The sequence below is a fragment of the Micrasema longulum genome, unplaced genomic scaffold (assembly GCF_059751315.1).
Source record: "Micrasema longulum isolate JH-2025_06_02 unplaced genomic scaffold, ASM5975131v1 h1tg001215l, whole genome shotgun sequence".
Taxonomy (NCBI): Eukaryota; Metazoa; Arthropoda; class Insecta; order Trichoptera; family Brachycentridae; genus Micrasema; species Micrasema longulum.
The window spans coordinates 106094-127327 of record NW_028278402.1 but is presented as its reverse complement, the minus strand read 5'-3'; the positions used below and the strand labels follow the sequence as shown (position 1 = coordinate 127327).

General features: G+C 30.5%; 2 protein-coding genes across 4 annotated transcripts in view; both read right to left on the bottom strand.

The window, feature by feature from the left end:
• The window catches only part of Herc4 (HECT and RLD domain containing E3 ubiquitin ligase 4), a 46545-nt gene extending 35887 nt beyond the window's left edge, over window positions 1–10658 (bottom strand). For 2 of the 3 annotated variants that reach the window (XM_088234215.1, XM_088234213.1), the window contains exons 1-5: window positions 10356–10658; window positions 10105–10267; window positions 7827–8060; window positions 2199–2355; window positions 202–310 (exon numbers count right to left, since the gene is read on the bottom strand). In XM_088234215.1, the coding sequence (XP_088090341.1) occupies window positions 202–310; window positions 2199–2355; window positions 7827–8060; window positions 10105–10267; window positions 10356–10418 (726 nt within the window). In that variant the 5' untranslated portion in view covers window positions 10419–10658. Of the gene's footprint in view, window positions 1–201; window positions 311–2198; window positions 2356–3829; window positions 4129–7826; window positions 8061–10104; window positions 10268–10355 lie in introns of those variants that run through there. The other variant, XM_088234216.1, reaches the window with a different exon arrangement.
• A 4013-nt stretch (window positions 10659–14671) lies between these two features.
• Window positions 14672–21234, bottom strand: part of LOC148276459 (myosin heavy chain 95F-like) — an 84566-nt gene continuing 78003 nt past the window's right edge. The window contains 3 exon segments of the mRNA XM_088234211.1: window positions 14672–14823; window positions 15728–15922; window positions 20384–20501. Of these exon segments, the coding sequence (XP_088090337.1) occupies window positions 14672–14823; window positions 15728–15922; window positions 20384–20501 (465 nt within the window).

Here is a 21234-nt window from a genome sequence, read left to right as displayed (position 1 = left end):
GATTCGATCTTCTGTATTCAAAAAAATAAATTATATTTACAAATTAACAGATCAGTCATCCAATAATTTTATCTTACCTAGTAAATTTAGTCAAATGGTACATTCGGTAATTACTCATTACATTATTAATATTGACATACCAGAAAGTACTTTCGCTATGTTGTTTTTTTTTTTCTTTTTTAAATTAATGAATAACCTTACTCTGATACTTCTTAAGCTCTTAAGGTGTGTTGGATAGCAGCGATTGTCTAGATCATTAAGTCCTAATTGGCCATTAGTATTTTTTCCCCAACTGAACACAGCTCCCGATCTGTAAAATTTCAAAATTCAAAAAATTTGCTGAGAAAGGCAACGATGTATATTTAAATAGAAATGTTAATAATGCAAAGAAAATGGCATTTCAATTCATAGGTTGAAACGGCCTTCCGTGCCTTCATCATCTAATGAACTTTCATTGTAATCAGACATGATACTACGCAGAAATATGTCGTCGTGTGTAATGAGAAAATGCTTTAATTTAAATATATCCGATTTATTAAATATGTAGATAGTTAATAATCTTTTTAAGTACGTTTATTTTTCAGAATTATAAAGCACAAATGTTTGCATGTGTATTGTAATTTGCTATCTCTTTATTTAGAATCGTAGAGGGCTATGCAATATTACCTGAATATGAGAAGCAGTTTGGTAAGGCAATAATGTTTTTATTTTTTATGCGTCAGTGAAGAAGGGTTATAAAAGACTCGGCATTTACAAAACACAACCTGTTAATTTATTTGTAATAAGTTATCCCTTTAACACATTCTCTATTCTGTCTACGTTTATAATTTCTTCAACTCTTCCATCTGTTGATTTTTGTGAAGTATCCGTCAATAGTATATATCAGTAGAATGTTAAATTCAGTAATTGTTTACAAAAACTTATAAGAACTGTATATCCCAAAACAGCAATATTTTGTTCTCAAATATACTTTTCCACCTATGCTAAAATTGCTTACTACATACATTTGTTATTCGTCATATTGTTTAAGAATATTGAGTTAGGTCATTTCCATTTTCATAGAATATTGTTTAGTTATTGCATTATGTATCTAGTTCACAAAAACAAATTTCGAGTAGATAATTTAAAATGGAAACTCGATTCAGTAATTCATAATGCACGGAACGAGGTCAGCATTCAGACCTAACATAGCAAAACAGGTATATTGTTTGACATAATAAAGAGTTAAACATAACAGTCAATAACAGATCATAAGCCATGTAAATACCTATATTTCTATATTCTTTTCTCAAAATGTTCTCCATCTCTATTGTAATTTTGATAAATTTTGACAAACTTTCTAGAGCATAAATTCCAATACTTGTCTACAAACATTCGAACATACTCAGAAAAGTATTTTCGGGAGTTTCCCTAGAAGGTGAAAAAATTTGAATGAATCTCACCCTCTCTAATAAAGGTTTCAGCTGTAAAAGCACTCACTTCACATTCCCTGATAACAGTTTTAAAGGCCGAGGATCTTTCTATCGGTTTCACTCATACTAAAAAACAATTATTGGTTTGTCTGTTATCTTTACTGCTTTCATTGTGAGTTTAACAGATTGCATGGTAGGCATTGGATATTGTCATTGTACCATGACCATGTTGCAATTACGTGAGTGGTAGCAAAAGCTGTTTGTGTAAAGCGATCACTTAAACCAGCCAATGACAGGTCATAAGCATTGTAAATGCCAAGACTTCCACATTACCTTCTCAAAATGTTCTCCATTTCTTTCACATATGGATAGCTTTACAGCATCATTACCATAATATGATACCGCAAGGGCGCTCTTGTAATATACAGGGATTTTCGTGGCCATACGGCAAAACTTCAGAGGATAATTTTTTATGATGTAATGATGCTATCGAGATTAAAAACGTATTTGAGCAACGAAACGATACACACTGGACGCAGACTAGGAATGCAGCTGGGTAGGAGAGGGGTAGGGAATTGTGGAGGGATGCTAGTCTGAGACATTAAGGATTGTCTCCATTATCAAATAATATATTACATATTATATTATACATAACAATTAACTTTCTTCATTTAAAAAAATGAGTTTAAAAAAAATTAGATTTTTTTAAAAGTTTACCATGAGGAATGTTCCTCATGGTAAACTTGGCTCTGACACACCGTGTATATATCAAAATTAAATATTTACTTTGTAAGGGCGAAAGTGTGATGGCCTCCAGCAGCTAGAAATGCAAAGGGTACTCCGGCAAGTGACAATATTAGCTGTGGTTTATCTTCAAACTGGCTGAAGTTACCGAGCCCAAGCTGTCCGTAGGAATTGGCTCCCCAGGAGTATATATCACCATCTGAAAACAGCAAGATGCATTATCAGCTAATATTGTATACCAAATACAACTGGACAATACAATGATCATGTATTAACTCTTAGAGAGATATTGTCATAGGTCTGGCAATATAATATGTTAAGTGATTTTTATTTTTTAAACATATTCAATTTCTCTTAAGATTATACAATTTTGTTTCAGCAAAATATACTCAAATGTTTTATTCAAAAATAAAAAAGTATTTTTCCTTTTTGTTAACCAATAAAAAAATATGTAAAAAGAATAATGTATCATCAAAGGGTACATTGTTTTATTAATCTCCTTAAAAAAAATTACAGTGTTACTTAACAGGTATTGCCGGCGCAACGACGATGTATCAAGTCTTGTATTCTATATAGACTCATGTGACATAACCAACAAGGGTTAAAAATTAATGATATGAGTGTGTCAAAAATGAAAATTAGAGACTACTTAGTAATTTACATGTACAAAAAAACAAGAAGTCAGATTACTTAGGTCGAATTGATTTTATTGTTTCGCTGATTTTTCCCCACTCCTGGCTAACTTCACGCCTATTTATTGGTAGTTATAAATATTTACAAAAGTATTAAGTATAAAATTTAAAAATCTAAATGTCTCTAAATATTTTCATAGTTCCAGAGAAAAAATAATTTGGGCAATTAATAATTCATAAATGTAATGCATAAAGAAATCAATTTATTTATTTTATTTCATTTCAAATTAATTTATAGTTCACATATTCACAAAACTATGGCTTTTCAGACTGTGCCCATGTTAAGCAATAATAATTAACATAGGAAAAATACAGTAAATTAAAATAAGTAATTACATATTATACAAAAACAATATTAACCTTCAAGGATCAGGACTATTTTATTTACCGAACACACTGTTTATTCCATTGTGCAACCATAATATTTACTTAAAAACAGGAGTGAGGATAGTGTTTCGCAACAGTGTCTGGGTTAGACTTTGCTAAATAGTTTTATGTTTTTTTTGTTCAGTTTCTTGTACATATGTTTCTTTATATAACTGTTGAAATTGTTGTATGTAACTGTTGTAGTAGTTGTAAAAGAATACTTTTTTTTAAATATAATAAACATTATGCATTGTTACAAATAGAATAGCAAATCAATGTAAAATTTAAATAATTGGGGAAAAAAATGCCCTAAGTATATAAGAATACAAAATTAATTAATAAATTCAATAATGGATCACAACTTAGCTTATATCTTAGATTACACATAAAAATATCAAATTATAATGAAGATTCTTTTGCTATTATTAAATAATTAAAATTGAAAATAAAATGTTTGATTAATTAATTATAATTTTTAATATCCCTTAAGGTACTAATAAATTTAGATTATTCATTAATAACATAATTTATAACTCTTCACTTCTAATTTTCAGAAATGTAATATTTATAATAGGTCATATAAAACATAATACATTAAGAAAAATGGGAACTTACTGCATAACAATGGCTACGGTTTGAACAATTGGTGTAAAAATATTTTGATTAGGTAGTAGATTAGATGCATGCAAACTTCAATGGTTACCATAAAAAAATACTTTTTCAAAAATAACTGATGTCGTCTGACTTTAGCGTATCGTTGCAGAATCGACTTCAGAAAAAATAAAATAACATCCCTGACGAAGCTTAACGATATTCCTTTAAAATTGTTTATAATAAAATTATATGTGTCCAAAAATAAACCCATTTATAACTCTGTAGGCACAAGAAGCAAGCTTTGCGCTTCACACTACAATAAGTGCTATTGATATGTGCATTATTAATAAATACATAAAAGTCACTAAAACATAAAAATAGTACAAAGTTCAATCAATGTATATGCAAAATTGTTGGACGATCGAGAAACACACGGCCTGTAATTTTCGAACTAATATTATCCTGCTATATATAACTTCATTAACACACAATTCAAATAAGCTCCTTACTACATAATCAATATCAAATAAATTATTATAAATGGAATACCTTACACATCAAAATTTTACATTCTTCAATACTATATTATAGTTAGATAGATATGTGAATGCAAATTCTTCTGAGAATGCAGAAAGTGTTGCAAACAATCGAAAACTCATGTAAATTAATTCAGTATACCCACTGAATATGACTGCTGACATAACTTAAATGTGCAATATAATACAATAAATAATTTATTTGCTTTTCCTTACTTAGCAATTTTTAAAATATACATAATATACGTAGTGCAGAGAGAACGCGTCAGAGAAAGCATTTATCTATATAAAATAAAAATGCAAAACTGAAATAAAAAAATACATTTATGAAATTCAAACTTTAAATACGTAAATCATAAAGTTATTTTTAATAAAAATTTAGGTTACATTATGTTTGAGAATTAACCAAAAGAACTTTACTCAAAAAAACTATTATTAATAGGTTGCTGCACTTGATTTTATTAAATGATGCTAATCTAGAAAAAATAATCAACCACAGATGTAATGCATTATTTTTACTGTCTACAATAATTGAGGGCATTGGAAGCAAAGATAGAAACTCCCGTTTTGGTGTTTTCAAAAAAATTACAGAACTTAAACTTTAAGATACTAATAAATTAGCTTTAATAGAAACACGAATTCAAAAAAACTTTCCTAATATTTGTACGGCACGGCCATTTTGAAAATTTAAATCTCAAGCCTGTCATTGGTCTAATAAAATGGCCGATAGATATTGCTATTTTTGCTTCCAAACAAGTTTTTCAAACCATCAGAAGTATGTTTTTCAACTACATTTGCAACTCAACTCATGATTTTTATAAAAATAAAGTTGATAAACTACAGAATGACATCATAACCAAAAAAAAAATTTTTTGGAGGTTGCTATCTTTGCTTCCAATGCCCTCAATTATCCTGACACATGCATTCCATATCTACTAGAAATAAAGGTTATTCTAACATATTACAACAGAGATGAAGAACATTTAAGAAAAGATAATATAAAAGTCTAGGCGTCTACAGGGCTTATGACCTGTCAATGGCTGGTTTAAGTGGTCACTTTACACACTGTGTCTAGACTTCTATATTATCTTTTCTTAAATGTTCTTCATCTCTGTTGTAATATGTTAATATAAACAGCTCCCCAGGGAGTTGAATCCAGTCCTTGTCTACAAAAATTTGGACAAACTCAAAATATTGTTGTTAAAGGTTATTCGCTTGTTTTAAAAAATCTTCAATGTCACTTTAGGTGCCAGTTGAATATTGGGTATTAATTAAATATTGCCACGATGAAATATTGCAGTGTAAAAACACCTTTTAAATAAATATTTTATGTCAGCTATGTCAACAACCTAACCCAAGACCTCGTACACTTAAATGAAAGCACCCACCCTTTCCTGAAGCTTCAGTTTAAAATTTCTTCATAATATTTTGTGAAAAATTGATTTATATTTATAATCAAACAATAATAAAAGATTTAGAAAATTTAAAAGCTTTCATTATACCTCTCACTGCAGTAGTCAATTTATGATCACTAAAAAATCACTTTTAGGCAGTTTTAAACCCGATTATTGTTTCCCTGCATGACAGTATTAGTTGCAGCTCCAGATCCCAAAGAGGAACCTCGGGCGCTGTATTCCAATGAACTGACCACGTAACAATAAGATGGAATTAACAATTATCAGACTTAAAACATGGTTTAACCGAGGTGATTAAGGGCTATTTCATATCTATCTTTATTTTTAGACAATTGACAGGCTAACAAAAGCCTTTATGTCGTCTGAACACCAGAGATGAAAATAATCCAACATTAGTTCTCAAATTTCCTACAGCAAAGACAGCATTGGTGTGCAAATTATGACGGGAAGTTAATCTGAACAAAGATATTATTAAGATTTATTAAAAGAAAAAAACAGCCATTACAACAAAAAAATAAATATTTACAAATAAACCAAAATTATAGGCCAATTATAGTATTCTATACATTACTAAATACAATGTCAAAAAAAGGAAGAAAAAAAGCGTACATTGAAATAGCCAATCTGTATCATTCCACACGTAAAAAATAAATAAAATATTACAATAATAATGAAATAATAAAAAAAAATAAAAAAAGTTTTTTGTTTAATCGAACTTAAAAATCCTTTCGCCGGCGGATCCATACGGAGTAATATGGATACTTCAGTAATACTTATTTCTTCTTTCAAAGAAGGGAAAATAATTACAATATTAAAGTGCACAAAAAAAACAAATATTAGGTAGGTACAGTTAGATTAAATTATAATTACTATTTTTAATTAGGGTTCTAGCATTTTCTTTAAATTTGTTTAATGTGAGGAAATATATATCTATTTCAGTAAAAAAACGTGTTATAATTATTTAAAATTCTGGGCAAAGATGCATTTTTATTATTATTCGTGCTTGAAATACCAACATGAAATAAATGCAGTCGAGTTGAGCCGTTGAGGAATACGAATTTTATTTTTTTCAAGCAGTTAAGGACAATCTAAGTTATTATTACATATTTTGTAAAGGAAAGCAGTATCATTGATGAGCATCTATATAATTAGATATTTTATGGGCATCTATATAATTAGATATAATTTTGTGCAGAAATATTAGGGTCTTTAGGATCACAGGGGGGTAACTACAAAAATACATGTGAGTAAAGCATTGTTTCAGTGATGCCATATTCATACTCGTATTTTAGGTTTTCGCATCACAATAACTATTACTACAAAAATATGGTTTTGTGATAAACAAAAATTTAGATTTTGATCCCATGAAACTCGAAAAATATGATTATGGCATTACTAAAAGTGAGCTTAACTCATAATCTAAATTTTTATAGTTACTCCCCCCCCCCTGTGATCCTAAGCCCCCGTATTAAACCGGCCACTCTCAATTCTAAACTGAAAATTCGAAAGTATTCTAGACGATCATGATAGTTGATTACAATAGTATGTAAATCCATTGCTAAATATATATTTTTTTTAAATTTTCATTGCACTGGTTTAATCCGCATTATGCAGCGAAGAATTCAAGAATCAATAGAATATGCAATTTATATAATTGCCTTATTTGCCTTATTTCCAAAGCGAGTAATATATTTAACTCAAAAATGAAATCAGCGACAGCATGCAGGCTTTATCAATGTAGGTGATGATCAAGTAATAACGTTGAGGCTTTCTGTTTTAAAGTGTAACAACTTTTTCTGCAACTATATTTGTGTTGTTTTTTTTTCATTTTATATATTTCTTTTAGTCTTAATACATTTTAAAATAAAATATGCAAACTTTAAATAATAACTTTGTAATCACAGTTAATCTAGTATTAAGTATGCATTATAATTGTATTTCAATAAAAAGTAAAAAAGATTAACTGATTGTTATAATTAGGAGACCGCTTTATTGAAAACACAGTATGATTGAAACTATCGACCAAAATATTTTTTTAAAAAACCAATGGAATAGTTAGTCTCTTACTGCTCATGAGTGCCACGGAATGGTACCCTCCGCAGACCAGTTGCACCACTTGCTGCGTGGCCAGGGAGCGCAGGATGCGCGGAGTGTGCAGCGCAGCCCTTGAGCCGAGCCCCAGCTGGCCCTGCAAGTCGGAGCCCCAGCCGAAGGCCTGTCCCCACTCGTTCACCCCCAACGAGTGCGTCGCTCCGCACGACACCTGAACCATCCTGTACGCGTCCAACGCCAACACCAGCTCTGCAACGTACAATCATTCAAGGTGTACAAAGTAAGCACTACCCTTTCTCGAAACTGTTTATAAAGACTAGAGTTTTGTTTTTAATTTTACAAATTCTTTACATTTTTTTTATAACCTTTTGCAACCGGCGGAACAACCTCACAGCTTTTGATTATGATCGCAACCACAATTAATAAACAGAAAAAAAATCTTAAAACATTTTTGGAAGAGGTACCAGTTTTCTGTCAGAATTTCGTTTTGTAAATTCGTTTGTTCGTCATATATATGTATATATATTTTGGACTATAAGCTGACATACAACGAGCATATAGATAATATAGTAAATAAATCACTGAAATTACTTGGCTTCATTAACAGAATATCCTCTGATTTTACTAATGTCCGCACTATCAAAACTCTTTATTGCTCAAATGCTTGCCTTCTTCTAGAATATGCCTCGGTGGTCTAGTCTCTATTCTATGTGAATCCCATAAATCACATTGAATCAGTCCAACATCGCTTGCTTCGAAAAGTAGTGTGGATGCTTGAACTAGAGAGAGGTAACTATTCATATGCTGATATAGAGGCAATGTTAAAAATTTCTAGTCTACAAAAACGTAGAACTAATATTGACTCCATATATATGTTCAGCATACTTAATGGTATAATCGACGTGCCATCATTGCTGGGACAGCTAGAATTCCATATTCCAACTCGTAGGTTGAGAAACAATGAAGTTCTGTTCATCGATCAGCATAGCGCAAACTATGGCCTTAATTCTCCAGTGACCCGTATTTGTCATATTGTTAACTCAAGACAAGATCTGGACTCTTTTGTTTGAGTTTACAACGATTTACACGAGCACTAAATAAATAGTCCAGATCTTGTCTTGATGTCCCTTATATTATTCAATGCTTCTTTCTTCTATTTTAATGTTTTAACTGTTTTTATATTGTAATATTAATACTAATAATGGACCATGTCCTTAAAATAAAATAAATCTACTCTAACGCATTCAAAATTGTATTTTGCTCTCGTTCCCTTTCATACGATACAAATGAATTCACGAAATGAATTAGTTACAGAATAAGGCCACTGCACAATCGTGCCATTCAGGAATAATTTGACAGTTGCATGTCCGCGCGCTTTTGATATTGTGTTGGTGAAAGGCAAACTCGCGCTCATATGGAAGCGGTTACAAAGGAAGCGGTTACTATAATTTAGCAAAAAATTTATAACTTTTTAAAACTGATTCTTCATATCTATTAAAATGTTTTAAGTCAATATATTTTATTTATTTATTGAATACGCATACTAATCAAAAACATGGAGTTTAATGATTATCCTCACTAGGTAAGCCTACATCACTCAATATAACATTTCTTACAAACAGATATTTTATTTTTAATCTGAACTGGGGACAGTCCATTCAAATGTGCAATAAACTTTGCTTATGTGTGCTTGACAGAATGTTTTCAAACAAAATATTCCAGTGTGCCCACTAAAACAAACGAGATTAGTATTTTCAATTGGTTCACTGACAAGCACTAACACATTAACACGGGCTTGTTTAATATGCGAACAAACTGTTCTAAATTGTTTTTTTTTTTAATTTTCACTAAGCAAACCTGCATCAACAAATGTATTTAAATTCATTTTATGGTTATAAAACTTTTTGGTAACTTTCTAAATGATATTTCCGCATAAACGAAAAATACTTGGTATTTTTGCACTTGTTTATTTATTCCAATAAAGATTTCTTTATTTTATGGGTATATTTAGATTACAGAAGTATTTTTTATTCATGATGTGTGTTAAAACTTAATTTATTGCATGATGAATGGATATGTGATAATTAATTAATTATCAAGAATTGTGATAATTAATCAATACAATATGTAATCTTTTCTTTCTCGCCACGTGATGATTAAAAAATAAATTGAAATGATAGCTGTCATGTTTGCTAACTATTAACTTAAACAAACATTTGTGCAAATGTTTAAAAATAACAATGATAGTTTGTAGATTTAACACACTTAAAAGGATTTGAATGGATATACTTACGTGGTCGCTTGTTTGGTTTGTCATGTCCCAACTGCCCGTGGTCATTGTTCCCACAGGCATAAATCTTTCCTTCGGCCGTTAAAAGTAAAGTGTGATTCTCTCCACAAGCGGCATAAATCACTCTGTACGATTGTGACCATGATGAATGAACTGGAGTGAATATCTACAATAGAAAGCAGTCAAAAAGTATGTTATTAAGAATACAAACGTACATTGTTTATTTAAACAATATTTATTTGCACAATACAAACCTGCTCTTCTTCAATTCCTCCTAATCCGAGCTCGCCGTGCACTGTACTTCCCCAACAATACATTTTGTTATAATCATAACCTTACAAATTGCAAAATACGCATTAAGGATTGCACCACTATAATATTGTGTTTTGTGTGTAGGCCGATTTCCCCATTTGTACTACTTTATTTACACTGTATTCTTTTAAAATGAGATAACACATAAACCACAAAACACCAAATCATAAAATCTAGAAACGTCTAAAGAAAACAAAACTGTGTCAAAGTCAAAATCTGTCATGTGTGGCGCCATCTGTAGTTTTATTATTTTACGTTTTATAGCTATTAAATGCGACATTTCTAAAGATATGTTCATGCCTATTTATATCGGGGAAGATTGTTTTATTTTTAAATGAAATTAATTGACATAAAATAAAAAAAGACTACATTAATAATGAATATCTATTGTTTTTATTTAAATTTATTTCAAAAGAGAGGGAAAACATTTTTGAGAAGGGAATATGGAAATCTAGGCATTTAAAAGGCTTTTGACCTGTCATTGGCTGGTTTAAGTGGGCACTTTACCATTTATCGTTTTATTTTTACCGCCATAAGTAAGGAATCGAACTATACACGCCAGCAACCATTTAAATTATTAACGATAATACTTATCGATTTTGGCAATTATTAATTGTTATTACACAATAGTACAATACATTAATTTATTTATGACTACTTATTGATTTTCGTAAAAAAAAGCATTGAAAAAATTAAACCTTTTTCAGTATTCCTTTCACTGAGAGTTTTACGTTTTGTATGAAAGGACTGTTGATTATTTTTTAATGTGGGTACTCCATGATTTTTTAAACAATATATATCAACCTATGTATATGTGTGTGTGAATGTGCATGTATATGTAAGCTTTTGAATTAATTACAAATACCTTGACTCAACTCAGATTTTTTAGCAAGTGAGGTGAAGTTCATGGACCATTTTTGGTTTAGTCACTATAAGCTATGTCTCTGTACTCAATAAATGTATGCATTTAATTATTGAATGTACTTGCAAATAAGGTAATATAATTATTTCCGAATATTATTTACCTATCTATTACTAAAATAAGATTATCAATTATGATTGGGACTACTTTTACTTGGTCGGATACCTAATTACTTTATCTACTACTTTTTTTTCTTATTCCGAGGATGAACTGGTCCTCGAAACTCGACTCCTTCTTTCATTATCAAAGGCATCTAAAAAAATATAATTATTTCTTAAATCCATAGCCATTATGGTATTCAAATATTATTTGTTATCAAAAGAGGCAGTACAATCCAGGGATACTGCCTATGGTAATTTACTACCACTGAGTGATCTCATTATGACGAAGGAGAATCAACTTCGCACATGAAAAGAATACTGGGTAGCCTCCTCCCAAGCCGAGGGTCAACATCTTTCTATCTTTAAGCAAATGTTACAAAAAATCTTGATTCTCCGGTGATTCTGAACAAGTTCAAGCTTGAGAGGGAAGATTATAAATCATATTTTTTGGAGGTCTCTCCAATATTAATGTTCCTACTAAAATCCTAACTCTCCTGTCTCCACCCAATAAACTTGTTTGTAAAATTTTGTGTACATATCTGATAATTAATGTATTTTATTTATTTCTTATTAAAGATTACAATACAAAAATATCATATAAAGTATTAAACCTGCAACTTTTATTAGTGTAGATAAGAATTTTCTTTCCAGATAAGTAATGGATTTAACCAAGATGGGTATTAATAACTTTTTAAAAATCCTAGTGCGGCAGATACGCAATTAAAAATTCAATATCTATGTATTCAAAATGTCAATATATTTTATTTTTTATTTTTTTTTATTTATTTATTTAAAGAAAACAACAGCCATTACAACAAAAAATACAGTATATACAAATAAACCAAAATTTTAGGCCAATTATAGTTTTCTATATAAAAACTAAATAGAATGTAAAAAAATTTAAAAAAAAGCGTACCTGTATTAAGCCACTCCGTATCATATCACTTGCAAAAAATAAAAAAAAATAATAATAACTAAAAGTACAAAATTTAATTTATTATTATAATTTTTAAATATTTTTTTTTTAAAAATCATTTTACGGATCCCCACGGAGTAGCTTCAGATCAGCTTTTCCTCTTAGACATAAATACAAATGTACAAGTATATAACAAATTACAAATGTTAAATAGATAGTACTGATTAAGTTAAATGATTTTGTTTTGATTATGTTAAAGTGAAATGATAATGAGGGAGTTAAGTGGTTTTTTATTATTATTTTTTATTTGTTAATGGATTATTAAACGAAGAAATTTTTTTTTTTTTATTAATTTCATGCGTTATGATTTTATTAAGTTTTGTATTCCTGAAATTACTCCGCGTGTGAAATCTTCCGAAAGAAAAATGTGTAGGTAGGTACTTTTGTCGTTAAAAAATTCACTACAGTTGATTAAAAGTATTGCCAGTGTAAAAATTTATTTAGTTTTGGAAGAGAAAAAAAAGAAGTCCACCAATCCCACCTCCGGGAGAACAATGATTCATGTGCGAATAACATTTTCCAGAAAACATTCTAAAATATTTTGAACTTGAGTCAAGGTCTAAATTATAACTTATGTGATTGTTTATGTTTTTAGCTACATATGTATATAGCTACTTTACTGTTTTGTATAAACATGTTTTTTTTATTTTTAAACAGTTCATTTATAGCCTTAACAATGAGTTGCACCCGTCAATTATGTCATTGTTCCGCTAGAATTTTGTAAGTACATCAAATTAATGTAGGTTTTTTTTTATGTATAGTTTTGATTAAAATAAAAAAAAAAGATTTATAAAAACAATGTTAAAATGAAGATATTAATGTTAGTTGCCATTCGCTGTTGCAGGCGTTCGTTTTTTAATCCAGTATTCCGTACTTTTGATGTGAAAGCAATTTTCGGGTTTCATCGTCAAATCCTGAATATTTCTTCTATTAAAATTACGTCCAGTGCCAAGTTCTACTTTTGCATTTACATAATCTTCTTTGTAAGAGTTCTTATATTAATAGAACTCTTGACCTTCTCAAAATTTAATTTTTTTGAAGGGAGTTAAGATAATAAATTGGGATAAAAAAAAAAACAACTGTGCTTCTAGAAGTCAAAAATAATTTGTCATATTTACCATTAGCGTCGATGTAGCTCTACAGATGTTGACACTCCGCTGATGCAAGCGAAGAACTGACCAAAAAAACGCTGTAGCTTTAATACCTTGTGAATTTCACACCAATATTACAGCCACAGTACCGCTCCATGGCAGAAATAAATAGAACTAGCAATTTCATCCTTCTTCTACAAGTACCAAACAACTATTGGGATTTTTGACAATACTCATCTCTGTTTGCAGAAAATTTGCACTTGTGTCATTGTTCTCCCGGAGGAGCGATATGTGTACCCGGGATGCTAGAGGTTAGGTAATAAAATAACGTAATCATACACTAGACATTAATTTATTAGCAATAAATACATTTCATGTGAATATACAAAAATACTGTTGAAAAGTATAAAACTGATTTTAGCGAAGGAATGTATAATTTTTAAATATGAAGATTTTTATTACTACATAAGGCAAATTTGTAAGGCCAACTATTACATTAATTCAAATTGTGTTAATAAGTGCTTCTTCTTTTTGGTCATTCATCACGATGTTCAATTGTTTTATCTGAAAATTCAAAATAATAATATTATATTTTTAATTGTATGTAGTTGTGATTCAAAACTATGAGATAACAGTGAAAATTTGAGACATAAAATATATTTGTATATCAGTCGTATAACTTATGGCTCGTCACTGAAGACCAATACCAATGTACTTTAACTGTGCTTCAGTTTTAGCCAAAGTTTTAGTGAAATGAGTTGTGGGCAAATTTACATATTATGAAGATGCAAGATAAAAAGTTATAAAATTTATATTTGGAGCTCTAACTGAGTGGTTATTCATTGTTATTCTAAGGAAAATAAAAACGCTTTATTTTTAACCACTCGCTTTTTATTTCATTGCTGACCAGTTTCGGATATGGATTAGACCTTACGACACTTAAAATTATAAAACAGGATTTATATTCAATCCCCAATTATATCTCGATAATGGAGCATGTTTCTCTAAAATCGGTCATTAATTAAATAAAAAAACAAGTGGATAAAAACAAAGTGTTTTTATTTTAATTTTAATAAAGAAATAAACATTGATTATAAAGCAAAATTATGCATATTTTGTATGAAGTGCATGGAGATAACAATAAGGACCTTAAATATTTATAAATTTATTACTTGGCTCTCTGTGCCGGACTGACATAGTCAGGTCCTCCATGTTTAGCCCACTCCGCCAGGAAGTCTGGTTCTAGAATCTCTGCTCCCCTTTTTCTGGTCAATCCGGTCTCTTCTAAGCTAAGCTCACACATTTGCATGTCATCAACACCTGCAAACGTAATGATATGTTTAGTAAGAACTAGTAAATTGAATAAAATAAAAAATCAACTCAAATTAAGTGATCAGCACATTTGGCCATAGAAGAGGTCGTGGATTTGATTCCTGGCTATCTAAATTTATAAAACATAAAGCTGTTTTTTCGGTTCTTAATGTCCGTCTTTAATTTTCAGTTTTACGGATTTCTCTACCCAACTATTGTATTTCACTTAAGACGAAAATAAAAAATTGGATACCGAATCACAAATTATTAAATCAAATTATTTTCAATCAAGTAAGAAAAATATACAAAAACTGAACCATCTTGGAAATAGATGAAACTAGAGTATATCTGTCGCATTAGGAAAAACGAAATGAAGGCAAAAGGGGTATCTAATGAAAAGACCTGCATTCATTGAGAAATGTACCTACTGTTCATTACTCAAATTCCCAAACAAAAAACTACCCAACAGGGCGTGTCCCATTTCACATTTATTGTCTTTTTATTATTGTCTTTTATATTTACTTAAAATTTATTTAGCAGCTACTCTCAGAAAAAAAATCTGCAAAGAAAATTGAATGGAAATTAGTCCGCATCATGGTGTACTCATTATTGCGTTTGCCTGGCATTATATTAATAAATACCTATAATAAAAAAATTATTATAAAACAATAAATATCAATCCACCCTGTATTATTTGGTCATGCTATGTGGATTTTTGCTATCGTGTGAAATGTGTATATCATGTGATATCACGCAGTGGGCTCGTGGTCCAGTGTCTGTCGATATACTTTCGGTACCTGGTTCAGATCAGGTTCCGGGTAATAAAAGAGTAGTAATTGTCAATGCCTGATCTCATCCAGGATATCAAAAGAAAAAAAATCAATTGATTACGTATGAAATGCAAAATTGTAACCTGCAGTGAGCAGCACCGGAGGCTTGTCGGGGTGAAGTTCCATCTGGCGGGCCACATACTGACCGTGGAAGTGAGCATACCACCATCCCCTCCTCTCCTCTGTAGCTCCTGGTCGCACGAAGGGAATGCGGAAGTAGCGATCCAAGGAACTGAGAATATCTGTTTTGGCTTGGTGTCGGGGACTGTTCTTAGCGGCTGGAAAAAAATATTCTTTTAGTATGTTACCAAGTTTTTATGCATTAACATCAATATTTTAATAAAAACATGCAAGCGGGTAATTCAAATTGGAATCAAACAGAAACAGTGATTTATCACTACATTAATTGAAAAGCTGATTATTTTTTTAATTTTAGTTCTAGGATACCTAATGTTTTTTTCATGTTTTTCATTTGTATTTATTTATTTATATAAAGATATATATTACAAAATAATAATAACGTATCCCTACATCTAAGTTATTATGTTAGTATACATGCCCATGAAGTATGCTAAAACTTTCAGCTGTGTTCATTGTTTACTTTGTCTGTGGCAGACGCTAAGGTTAGACGTGTTTTTATAAGTTCCGCGATTTTCGTTTGTTAAAATAATGGATCAAAGAATTTGTATCAAATTTTGTGTAAAAAATTAAATAAAGTGTAACAAAATTTGTGAAATGTTAAAAAAGGCCTATGGTGAATCTGCTTTGAGTAAAACAAGAGTTTACGAGTGGTATAAGCATTTCCAAGATGGCCGTGAAGACATTGAAGATGACGAACGGCCCGGACGCCTCAGCACATCAACAACTTATGAAAACATGGAAAAAGTTAATGAAATGGTTATGAATGATTGCCGAATCACAATCAGAGAAGTCGCTGATGATGTTGGCATATCTATGTACTCATGCCATGAAATTTTTTCAAATGTTTTGGGTATGAAACGCGTGGCAGCAAAATTTGTTCCAAAATGGACGAATTTTGAACAAAAACAGCGGAGAATGAAAGTTGCTCAGGTGTCACTAAATGCAATCAACGACGATGCAGAATTACTGAAACGTGTTATAACAGGTGACGAAACGTGGGTTTATGGATATGACGTCGAAACTAAGGCTCAATTGTCCCAGTGTAGGCATTCTGGATCGCCAAGACTGAAAAAGGCTCGACAAGTGCGATCAAACATGGTGATGCTCACTGTCTTCTTCGAGTTTAATGGCATAATGCATTGCGAATTCTTGCCACGAGGCCAGACGGTCTATAAGGAGTACTACCTACAAGTTCAACGCCGTTTGCATGAAGCAATCTGGAAAAACGCCCGGATTTGTGGCAAAACAATTCATGGCTTTTGCACCATAATAAACCACCTGCGCACACTTAATTGCTAGTTCGTGAATTTTTGGCCAAAAACAATACTGTAACGATGTCCCTGTATTTGCCAGACATGGCTCCGTATGACTTTTTCCTCTTTCCAAATATAAAAAGAACCTCAAAGGGCCGTCATTTTTCAAGCATAGATGAAAGTAAAAGCGCATTGCTGAAAGAGTTACAGGCTATCCCAAAGATCGAGTTTAAGAAGTGTTTCGAGGATTGGAAGAATTGCTGGCACAAGTGCATAATATCTCATGGGGACTATTTTGAAGGCGACAACATTAATGTAGACGGATAAATTAATATTTTTTTTTCTAAAAATTAAAATTCCCGTTGTTTTCTGAACACACCTTGTACATCCAATTAATGAATAAACAAAAAATATATACATAAATAAATTAATTAATCATCATAAATGAATATTTTTTATATCATACCATTCACACATTTAATTTCCATTTTAAAAAGAGTATCTATTAGATATTTGAGATTGACATCCATCTTTTATGTAATGCTTTTTACTGACATCCCTCTTTACGTCCTGCATATTGGAGACATGAGTTCAAAAATAATAATGAAATAGGTCAATTATAATTTACTATCAGTGAAAACTATTTGTAATTTTATGAAACAGTATAGATTATTTATATTTGGTAGGCTCCTTTATATTTTACAAGTTCATTTTAAAATACAAGAGGTTTGCAAACTTAAAAATGTATCTCAACACATTTTTATTTTACATTCATCCTTTATACCCTGTACCCTTTTAATATAAATACTAACTATGGTAAAAATTAACATACATATTGCAAAGTAATACAAAATAACAAGATATGATTTTTATTAAAACATAAAAAATTTATATTCAATGAATATTCAATATTCAGCTTTTTTTTTCAATTATTTAATTATATATTAAAAAATAATGTGTCCTCACTGGGGTGACCCGCACGAAGACACTTAACAATATACTTCTTTTTTTAAATTCATGTAAGAATACACAGAGAAAACATAAAATATTGAGACTACAGAATATCTGTATTACCCATAGTTCAAAACACTGCGTATGATTTTATTTCTTTATGTAATTATTATTTAGTGAACCAAAAACATTAGACTGATACTTATACATCAAGTGCACTTGGTTTTAAACATATTTTTTTAAAAAGAAAAAATAATAAGTTTACCAAATAAAATGATATAATAAATTGTTTTGTTTTAAAACTCACTAATTGAACATTAATTTATAATATTTAATACGACTGCATTTTCCAAGAGGCTTTTCTGTTGCATTTATGTATATATGAATTGTTATGTTAGCAGATCAAATTTTGTGGAGATGGAAATGTCATAAATTATGTCATGGGTTAGTTACTACAGTTAGGTAACTTCAAAATCAGCATTTTTGAGTTATCCACTAAAAACACATATTTGTATCTTCCTCCATGAATGCCTTAAATACGGAAGTCATGATTCATTAAAATCATATTATAATGATTTGAAGGCATGACTTGTCTATTTACTTAGCTTTCGCCCAATCCATATTACAGTACGGAATAATCTGATGGGGTGGTGCTTTTAAAACAAATATCTTACCGGTTGAAAAATACAAAAATGAATTATGAAAGTTATTCTGAAAAAACCGTCTACTTTTCCCACAGTTCAATTATTTAAAAAATTAAAGGTTTTTTATTTATTTTTTATTTTTTAGAAAAAAAAAAATATTTGCGTTCTTATGATTTACCCAAATATTTAATTTTGAGGGCCATTTTCAACGAGTTGTAAATAACTCACTATTAGAAAATGGGAATCAAGTTGGGGTAGAGTGGGATTCGAACCACAGACCTTTGGTCCGTGAGTCCGAGACACTAGCCACAGGACCACAACCCAATTTGATATAAAATAAAATTGCTATATATAAAATTGCTATATAAAAAGAATCGTTTGCTTCAAATACATAAAGATAAAATAAATAGTAGTATTTCAAGGTCACAAAACGTAAGTATGCGACCTAAAACAGATGGTAATATCTTAATTCCTAAATTAAAGACAACTACTGCACAACATCATTATACTTACAGAGGAATATTTTTCTTTAATGAAATGAACAAAGTTAATAAAAAGTACAGTCAATACAATATATTTAAGAAACGAGTGAAAAATTACATCTATAATTCTTCTTTATGTAACACTGATTGAAAACATTGTTTATATTTTTTTTGTAATTTATTTATATTATGTTAAAAATATTATTAATCAAAATAAAATAAACTATTGTAAGACGTCACTCCTCATTATGTACACAAGAATTGTTTATTTTTTTTACGTAATGGGAAACGTTAATGTAAATATATGTATTTGATTCATGTAAAAAATTCTATTTAGTTGTAATATTGTATTTTTATTTGTTATTACTAAATAAAAAAATGTATCATTCATTGAGGAGCATAAAAAATGTGTTTTTAGTGGGTAACTCACAAATGCTGATTTTGAAGTTAACTAGTTGTATAATAGTAATTAGTAGACATTGAAATAAAATGCAGCCCAAACAGCATTTAACAAAATGAAAAATCTTCTTTGTGATGATAATATAAATCTTAAGCTGAGACAACGAATGGTGAAATGTTATATATGGTCTGTCTTACTATACGGTGTAGAGGCGTAGACTCTTAAAGTTAATATTATAAACCACCTTGAAGCAATTAAAATGTGGATCCACCGTAGAATGTTAAGAATATCTTGGACCGATATGATAACCAACAATGAAGTATTACGTAAAGCTAATACTAATAGAGGACTATTCACCACTGTTAAGCTCTGTAAGATTTCATATTTTGGCCTTGTGTCGAGAGGTGATAAATATGCCATACTTCAGCTTCTCATGAAGGGGAAGATCGAGAGACATAGAGGGGTCGGAAGAAAACAGCTTTCCTGGCTTCGAAACATCCGAGCATAGATCAGAATTAAAACTGTGGAGGAGCTGTTTCGCACTGCTCAGGATAGGGAAGCTTTCTCCCAAGCGGTCGTCAACGTCTGGGGGACCCCCGGGGGGAAGAAGAAGAAGATAATAGTAATTACCTTGCAATGCTATGTGAGAGCACTTGCCACTCACTTAATGACTAAACTTGGAGGTTGAGATTTGCAGGAACGGGGGCCCCTCAATATAACAACACAATGTTATTAAATTTATAATAGTTCTTAAAATATTATAAACAAACTTAATAAAGCATAAATAAATCAACAACATGAAATTAGGACCTTATAAAGCACTGACCCTGAAGAGACTTTAAAAGGAAAAAGCGTAATTTGAACTAACCTGCTTCCATGATGGATTTGGGTGCCCTTTCAGACTCGGCCATAGTAGTCCTTCGTTGGTTCTTGGATTTCCAAGCGTGGTAAACTTTCAAGCGACGATGGAACTCCACACGGCAGGCCTATTCAAATATTAGCATTTATTGAATGGGTGGATAATGCGTAGAACTTCAATATATGTACATATTAATAAAATAAAAATACACAGGTTTTTTGTTATACTTATATATTTTATTACTTTACGTGAAAACTGTTTCGCCTTACAAGATTATGAAAATCATATAATGCCCATGAAAGTCAAAATAGTTATTGTGTGAAGTAAAAAAACATTATTATTTTATTAAAAACTACATACACCTGAACCTTTTTTTGCACGGTCGACTTGTTCCACGCAGTACCGTGTAAAAGAAAGTATACTGAAAAATAACAATGGTGGATGGGTTTCCTTGCATAAAAATCATGGCACAACTCGATAAGCACAAACGTATATCCTTCGATACTTGGGTTAGTTACATATATTTTATTTTCAAACCTGGAATATAAAGCCTTTATAAAACCTTTTCAAGATCAAATATAAAAGAAAGCCAATGTCACAGTTTTTGCACATCCGTCGTTGTTCTACGATCACGACGATCTGATATAAAAGCCAAGAACATTTTTGTAATAGGTAAATAAAATTCAATAGAGATAAAGTTTATTAACTCGTAATGCCCGATGGTTAAAAAAATATCACGAGTGGTGAAGTGGGTCAAAATAGACACAGTTTAAATAGTCGCTTTTTAGGCCTCTTTCGTGATGTTTTTTTATTAAAAAATATAGAAATTTACTATAAAGCAATGAAATGACATGTCATAA